At 33.4% G+C, this 8,848-nt stretch overlaps 1 protein-coding gene across 1 annotated transcript; it reads right to left on the bottom strand.

Moving 5' to 3' along the window:
* Window positions 1-379: 379 nt before the first annotated feature.
* On the bottom strand, window positions 380-3,329 carry LOC129883415 (putative two-component response regulator ARR21). Its single transcript, XM_055958093.1, has 6 exons — window positions 3,185-3,329; window positions 2,341-2,823; window positions 2,110-2,186; window positions 792-1,490; window positions 618-692; window positions 380-436 (listed from the first exon to the last, which is right to left on the bottom strand). The coding sequence occupies exons 1-6, from the start codon at window positions 3,327-3,329 to the stop codon at window positions 380-382; spliced, it is 1,536 nt and encodes a 511-aa protein (XP_055814068.1).
* Between the last annotated feature and the right edge of the window lie 5,519 nt (window positions 3,330-8,848).

The following is an 8,848-nucleotide window of genomic DNA, read 5'->3' as shown; positions in this document are numbered from 1 at the left end:
GTACAATAACATGAAGCATATCCCATAGATGTTAACAATACATAAAGTATTATGCTAAATTGAGATGCAATAATAATTAAGTCTCACAAATATTCGATCCCATATATAAGATATAATCAGTCAACCAAAATGTTATGTAATGGCAGGATGATTGGGTTTGATACTAAACAAAACAATAATCCCAAGTCAAAAATTATCGAAATTCTATAATATAATACTGACCATTAGTTCCAAATGAAAACAAACCAACAATCCAGTCATACCAAATAAAATAGTCTTCAAAAATGTGAAAGATGCCAATTTTCACTTGAGAAAAAAATTGTCCCTGGATAGAGAACTTATGAGAGTTGTCACTAATTATCTTGATAATATTGGATCATCATTTTGAGGATTCATCAGTTATTTCTGGAAATTGGACGTTTGATGTCGCTGCCACCTGCATATGTAGATTTAAGGTAAAATCTAGAGGAGATTATGGATGTGACGAAAAATATTTTCTTGAAAAATAAGTCAGTATTGAGTTAACAAAAAGATGTCTTCATAAAAAACTTTTTTATCAAAAGGAGAGAAATGAATATATATATATATTAATCATCAAACTAGATAGAAGCACTAACCTGATCATCAGGGTAAACTTGATCAAACTCATTGCCTTGTTCATTAGGTAGGCTAGCACTCAGATTTCCATGATTCTTGAAGGGATAGACCATATTATTGAAATTGAAATACACATCACAATTTTCTTTTTTATTTGAATTTCTTCCTTCAATATGACTCTCATATGATGCTGCCACAATAGTGCTTGGATCAAACATGTTTGGTTCACCAATATATTGCTGAAAATTGGAATTTTCTGCTCCAAATCCATTAATAGTCACATTTCCAACATAAGCATCAGGCATATTTGCGCTACTTGAATATGTTGCCACATTGTCCAAATTGACATTCAAGTTATAATTACTAGTTGTTGCATTTCCAATATCCGAACCAGACATTATTTCACTACCTGAATATATTGCTCCTTGGGCCACATTAAGATCGGAGTTGTAATCACTTTGGGTATGATTATCCCCACTATTAAGTGCAAGGCCAGACCTATAATTAGTGTTCTCAGTTATTGGGCCTTGTAGTCCTTGTGAATTCAGCATTCCAAATAATGGTCCATATTGTTGTTGTATCCTACCAACAACATTATTTTGGGCCAACAAAAATGGGTTATTGAATGGATTGCATATGTCGAGGTAGTGGGATTGAATCGGAAGTTGTGGACGGTAGAATTGTTGTTGAATTGAACTCCCTCCTCGAACAAAATTTTTGTTTGTATTAAGAGTTGGAAAGGAAAACTTTGGGTTTCTTTGGGTTTGATCTGTGTTACGCTGTAGATTTGGTACATATTTTTGAAGACGAGGCATTGTCCCAAATTTTGTAAAGCTACTTTTTGGAACATGAAACTCACTTGAGGATCCCTTACCTGATGGGTGACGCCATTTCTGATTTTATAAGAAAAAGATAAAAAAAAAGAGTTAGACAATGTATATATTTATCATCTAAACTCATTGTTATTTAGGTGTGTGTCAAACGACCGAACTCATTTATAATAGAAAATATTTCAGGTGTTTGGCAATTGGTGAACAATTAAAATCTTTTCAAAACAATATGAATTAAAGATTGATAACAATATTATCCTATTGAATGACAAAATTATAGAAATTAACAATGAATTATTAGCTTCTATCACTAAAAATGTAACAAATTCAATCGCTAAATTTCTTCAATGAGAGAGTGTTTTGATAACACTTTTGAATAAAAAAGATTGATAATAATGTGAAAATACTTTCTAGGCTAGAAAGTAAAATGAAATTAGATATTTCATTATGCTTTTGATATAAAAGTAAAATTAAGATAAAAGTGTTTGATAAAAAAAAACTTTCCAAGCAAAATATTTTCTAGTAACCAAGTACGAGAAAATAACTTTATAGTATATTTTTTTTTGTTGTATAACTTTTTCCATACCATACACATACAAACGGAACATAATTTACCACTTAATGTTTTTTTAAAAGCCAATTCAATTTAATTCAATAATTTTTTTTTAAAAAAAAGATGTACCTGAAGATGGCTTGCAATTTGCAACCTAGTAAGACCAGGAACATTCATCACCTCTAGAATCTCCTTGGGGTAGCATCCTACATATCAAGATGAGGTACATGTAAATACAACAATCACTATACCTTAATTCCAAACATGTTGACGTTAGCTCTAAGTATGAATTCTCGTTGCTTATATCGTTTCATATAAATGAATTGTAAAGAAATTTAATTAATAGTGAAGTAAACTTACTTCCTTCTCCAAGTTGTTGTACAGCTTCCATGAATTTGGCATGGAGATCATCAGTCCATTCTATGTAGTTCTTTTGCGTAACAATCTTATGAATATCACTGCTTTGGCTTTCTCTTTCATTAATCTCTTTCATGCTTTTTCTACCTCTTTTCCTGCTCAACTTACATTTTTCATTTAATAGAACATTGTTTTCAACCTCATTAATATAGTTGTCTTGTTCCTCAATATTACACACATTTTTCTTCTCTCTAAGTTGTTCTTCATTTTCTCCAAAAATGCTATTTTTACCAATATCATCAACATTCATCTGATCTCTATTTTTTGATGATCTTTCTCTCGCTTTCTCTTTTTGTATTTTTTTCCTCAATACAAATTGCCACAAGTATTTCACAATTTCCCTGTCAAATGGTTTCTTAAGGCAAACATAAGCTCCTTCATCCAATGCTTTCTTTACTATATCTTCATTGTGTTCATCACATACCGCTGCATAATTATTTCAAGAAGCTATTAATTAGAAATGAATTATGTTATACATTATGTGAATAGTTAATTTCACACACATATTCGCTGAGCTTTATTCATTATAATAGTAAGATTACAAAACAACCAGTTATCATACATTTTTAAAAAAGGAACTAGTGACTGATAATTTATATTGTCATACAACAAAATTCATTGCTAATGTTATTTAACGATGGATTACAGTAAATTCATTTTTCTACAAACTATTTAACAAAATTTTAAAGGTAAATTTTATAGCTAATCTTTTGTAGTGTATTAATTAAAATAACTTACTTCAGCCAAAATGGACGTTCATAAGTGGACGAGTAGAATAAATACTTACCAAGTGAAACTATATCCAAGTCCAAGGCTTGAGCTAAGAGGTGAAAAGAAAGCATGTTCGATGAATGGACATTGACTATCATCACATCAATTTTTTGCTCTGCTTTGGAGAATATTGACATTGCTGCTGAAGCCGTATCAACCATCACAACTGTATCAATGCTCTTTGAATGTTAGTGAAAAAAATGTTACACAAAATTATCATGCAGATCTGTTTATTTCTTATATACAAATTCAATTGTAAATTTTCAGGTTATATTGCTACACCTTAGTTTATGCAGTTGCATATAATAATCAACTTATATTATAACTGATATGTGCAATCTTAGACAAGTTCACATAATATTATATACAATATTATTTAAGATAAATAATTGAATTGTAGAATTGGGAAGATCATATAGGAATATATTGTTAAAGATCTATTCCATTTTATTCAAATATATGACTTATTGAAAACAAACATTCAATAAACACTACTATCAATACCCATAGATAATAGAATTAAAAGTTTTGAAATAATATTGTTTCATGAATATGCAACTAATAAGTTTGGAAGATTTAGAATAAAGGAAAGGATTTATCAATAAATTTTAATAGTCTCATATGACTTATACATTATCTTGGCAATGATCTTTTATGTCTAGACATCCATAAAATAACTAATCCAACTGAATATGAAGATATTAATAGAAAGTTATATGAAACTCCGTGTTTCTTCATGTCTCATACGTGGCACATTCAAAAGAAGGTGTCATAATATAGGACGAATTGATGAGATACAAGGCAATGTTAATGTAACACCTTAGAAATTTTTTCGCAAAGACTCAAACACTTCTCCACGTGTGGGTAGACTCGAACCGAAGGACTTGTAATTTTATATATGATATAGGATTAATTCCTAAGTATTTGAAGTGTGTTAGATGTGTTTAGGGGTTATAAGAGATCTCTAACACCAAGTCGAGTCCAAAGATTTCCAATCGATTAAGTTTTCGGAGGAGTTAATATGAGGGTCAACTTCAAATGACCATATCTCCTAGAATATACTAAACTGGGTGGACCACGACCTACCAATTTAAAGTTCTTTGAGTCTTCTTTCTAACGCCACAAAGAGTGTAATTTGTGGAGTTCAGAGTCAAAAGATATGACGATCCTAAGACAGACGGGTACTGCAGGAATTTCAGGCTTGGGTTGTAACTGTAGGAAGCTGAGTTTGACGCCGCAGTGGTGCGATGCGCCACTATCGTGCCAGGAATAAGCCTCAGTAGTTTGTTCCCTGGAGCGGCGCGCCACTAAGAGATGTGCAGGGTTTTCAAGCCTATTTTCCAAAACCCAGAAAACTTGGGCTTGGCGTTGTAAGGGCGCGATGTGCCACTATCGCGCCATAAAATAGCCTCAGAAGTTTGGTCCTTGGTGCGATGCACCACTATCAGATGTGCAGGTTTTAAGCCTAAATTTGACTTGGCACCGCAGTGGCGCGATGCGCCACTATCGCGCTAGGAGCGTTTTAGCCTGTTTTTCTGATTTTTGAGAAAGGGCAATTTGGGTAATTCCCCAAATTATATATACACTATCCTTGGACGTTTTTGGGACCATTTTTCAGTCCCTCTCTCTCTCTAAAAGCCCTAATATTTTCCCTCTCTTCTTCTTCTCCAAATCCTTCTCCAACAAAGGGTGCCTTCAAGAGTTTCAAGGATTCAAGACTTCCATTGAAGGCCTAACATCAAGGTCTCTTCAAATTGTTTACAAGGTATGTAAGGCTAACCTAAAATATAGATTGAAATCTTCCATACGCCCATAGATGTGTTGGATAGGAGTTATGAAAGAGTTGAACCTTCTAGGAAGGTTTTCTTGAAAGTTTTCCTTAACTATAGAATGTTTTTAGATACTATTGGTTGATTGATGATTTTAATGACTTGAGTTACTAAATAGTTATATTTTATATTATTGACTACAAATGGATCTTTGGATATAGATTTATAGGTAATGACGGTATTCTTGAGTTGAGTTTTGTTGGGAGTATGGATTCATGCTTCATTTACATGAACCCAAGATAAGATTTCTTTATCATAATTTTCTTGAGGTTGAGAGGGATGGTTTTGTGTATATGTGTATGGATTGGAATGAAAAGAATGAATTGGATAGTTAAGAATGCCCTTTTGCTTCTATAAATTGAACATATGACTAAAATAAGGATTTTTGGAGTAGATGTTTGACGATTGATGTGATGATAATGTTTGATGATGATGAAGATGATGATGTGATGATGATGTTTGATGATAATGTGAATAATGATATTTGATGATGATGTGAATGAAGAGGTTATGTTGATGAGGATGTTGTGTGATGAAGTGGATTGTAGTCTAATGTGATTATGTGGTATGTGATTTGCACAATTTGAGTTGATTGGAGTCTTATGAATATTTTGAAAATAAATGATATTTTGAGAAGGAGCTTTAAATAAAGAATGTGTGAACCTTTTTGCATAAACTATTTATACACTATTTTGAGTCTAAAGAATGATTATTTCCATCTATGATTTTAAAAGAGTTTAAGCATGAGTTGAGTTTGGGAAGTCTTTTAATTATTTTTGGAACATGAGTATTTGGAGTATAAATGAGTTGAGCATTTTTACTTTTAAAATGTCAATTTTTGAGATTGAGTTGAGATTGTATAAATTTTAAAGAGAAGATTTTGATGATTTTAGATGAGTCGATTTGAAAGAAGGTCCAATGAGGCCAGATTTGATTGAGTTTTGAAAATAGTCCAATGAGACTAAATGAGTTTATTTGAAAGAGTCCGATGAGACTAAATGAGTATTTTACTCACTTGATATATATGAGCATATTGAGTCTTGAGAGGAGTATCGAGCACCGAGTTGGGTAAGAGTATAGTCCATACTCGAACTAATAAAATACGTCGCCAAACGTAAGAGGGGATGGAACTGTTAAAGTCAGATGCTTCCCCAAAATTATTGTCCTGACATTATCGGACTTGGTTGGATTGGATCCATGATTAGTTGATTCATCCATACCCTAGAAAGGTATGAACGGACGCGGCAACAACGTCGGTTTGTTGTACTATCACTCGCTCATATGGTGATGGTTGTCGGTTAGAGAAACTACCAAATTGAGTAGATTGTGCATGATATGATTGGTTTGATTAAGATGGTTCGATGATTGAGTTGGATTGTATACCATTACTAAGTTCTAATTTGCATATTTATTTAGTCTAGTCCTTTGACATGATTGTTGAGTTGATTTTTGAATTGATTGCATATGATTGGATTGGATTGGATTGGATTGGATACGCGATATGATTTGATTGGATCGGATTGTACATGATTGGATGGGATTGAATTGTGAATGATTTAATTGAACTGTATTGTACATGATTGGATTGGATTGTATGGTATATGATTGGTCTTTATCTAAGATGTATTCTTACTTTAGACTTATGACACTTTGATTGAGTCTCTCTTATCTTTCTGGTTTTGAGATATTTGAACCAACGTTATTCTTCCTTAAGGTATGTTTCATTCTGCCATATTACATACTCGTACATTCCATGTACTGACATCTATTTGGACCTGCATCATTTCATGATGCAGAGACAGGTTTAAGAGATCGTCAATAGGAGAACCATTGAGGATCTATACACACTCAGCGTATTAGTGAGTCCTTCCCTACATTCGGAGGACACCGCTTATGTATTCTTGCGTCGAGTTAGCCCTTTCTATTTAATATGAGGTAGCCATGAATATGTCATTGGCACCAATTAGATAGTAGTGATAGAGGCTTCATAGACTAGACAGTGATGGGTCGATTAAGTATTTTCTTTCCTTGAATTTTTCTTGTCAAAGTATTTTAAATAACAAATATTGGAGTTGATTTGTTGGCCCATGGCCTTTATTTGTTGAGTTAGATTGTTGATTTGGATTGCTCGCCAAATTGTTTCTTTATTTTAAACTTTCCGCTGATTAATTGATATGAACGGATGTGTGATTGGACCAAGTGATTTGCTTAGGGACCAGCAATGGTCTTCGAGTGCCGGTCACGTCTAGGGTACCCTCTTGGAGTGTAACAGTTAATGTGATGTTAGAGGTTTGGAGATAATCCTTGGAGTCAAAAGATTTCAAGTTGAGAAGGACCAAAAATTAGTGGTTGGAGTGCAAGTTCAATGGTGTTACCATAAAATAGACGTGGGCATGATGCTTGATACTTAGGTCATTTTCAAGAGAGGAAATTTCAAGTACCCTAGTGTCAGTAATCCAAGGTAATAGTGAGATTAGGGGATGTCATGCATCGCATTTGGGTGAAATGGATGGAATGGAGTCTTATATGGGGAGAGTATTGGCTAGTCAAGAACACCTGTAACACCTCAGAATTTTTTTCCGCAAAGATTCGAACATTTCTTCACGTGTGTGTAGACTCGAACCGTATGACTTATAATTTTATATATGAGTTATAATCAATTTAAAACTATTTTAAGGGTATTAGATGTGGTTTAGGGTCATAAGAGATCTCTAACACCAAGTCGAGTCCAAAGAATTCCTTTCGGCTAAGTTTCCGAATGAGTTAGTATAAGGGTAAACTTTGAATGACCATATATCCTACCAAGACTTTATTTTTTAGAGTTCGGAGTCAAAAGTTATGACTATTTTACTACAAACTATCACTGCAGGAATTTCAGGCCTAGGGTTCCAATGGCGCCCGGCGCCACTATAGCGCCCGAAACTAGCCTCAGTAGTTTGGTCCTTGGCGCGACGCACCACTATTAGGCTTGCAGGGGTTTTAAGCCCATTTTCCAAATTTCAAAAATTTTAGGATTGGCGCTGCAGTGGCGCGGCGCGCCACTAGAGCTCCAGCAGGCTTTTAGCCCATTTTTCCAGATTTTTGATAACGGGCAATTTGGACATGTTTCCTAAACATATATACACAACTTGGTCACATTTTGGGATGATATTTTCAGTCTTTTGACCCTCCAAAGAACCCTAACCTTCACCCTCTTCTCTCTCAAATCATCTCCAACAGGATTTGCCCTCAAAAATTCAAGGATTCAAGCTTCCCATTGAAGACCTAACAACAAGGTTTCTTCAAAATCTACTCTAAGGTATGTAAGGCTAACCTAAAATATGAATTGAGTTCTTCCATATGCCCCATAGATGTGTTGGATGAAAGTTGAGAAAGGCTTGAACCTTCAATGAAGGTTTTCTTGAATTTTTCCTATTATAGAATATTTTTTAATATATTATTAATTAATTGATGATTTTCATGACTTGAATTACTAAATAGTTATCTTTCATATTATTGACTACAAATAATTTTTTGTATATAAATTCATATGTATTGATGGTGTTCTTGAGTGGAGTTTTGTTGAGAGTATGGATTCCTGTTTCATTCACATGAAAACCAAGATGAGATTTCTATTTTGGTCATAATTTGTCTTGAGGTTGAGATGGATGGTTTTTGTGTATATGTATTGATTGGAATGAAAAGAATGAATTAGGATAGTTATGAATGTTAATGGCATAAAAAGAAATGAAATATTGGTAGAGCTAGAATGTCATTTTTGTTTCTATAAATGAAATATAGAAGTAAATAAGGATTTTGGAGCAAGATGTTTGATGATGATGTGAATGATGACGTTTGATGATGATGTGAAT

Source organism: Solanum dulcamara, chromosome 3, assembly GCF_947179165.1.
Source record: "Solanum dulcamara chromosome 3, daSolDulc1.2, whole genome shotgun sequence".
NCBI classification, from domain to species: domain Eukaryota; kingdom Viridiplantae; phylum Streptophyta; class Magnoliopsida; order Solanales; family Solanaceae; genus Solanum; species Solanum dulcamara.
The sequence above is the reverse complement of the archived record's forward strand: the minus strand, read 5'-3'. Positions and strand labels throughout refer to the sequence as shown.

Excerpts from the sequence above, each read along its gene's own strand:
- LOC129883415 (XM_055958093.1), bottom strand. The coding sequence starts at position 3,329 with ATGGTTGATACGGCTTCAGCAGCAATGTCAATATTCTCCAAAGCAGAG. Across the intron at positions 2,824-3,184 it reads CTTGGATATAGTTTCACTTG|CGGTATGTGATGAACACAAT; the intron begins GTAAGTATTTAT and ends ATAATTATGCAG. Across the intron at positions 1,491-2,109 it reads AAATTGCAAGCCATCTTCAG|AAATGGCGTCACCCATCAGG; the intron begins GTACATCTTTTT and ends TTATAAAATCAG.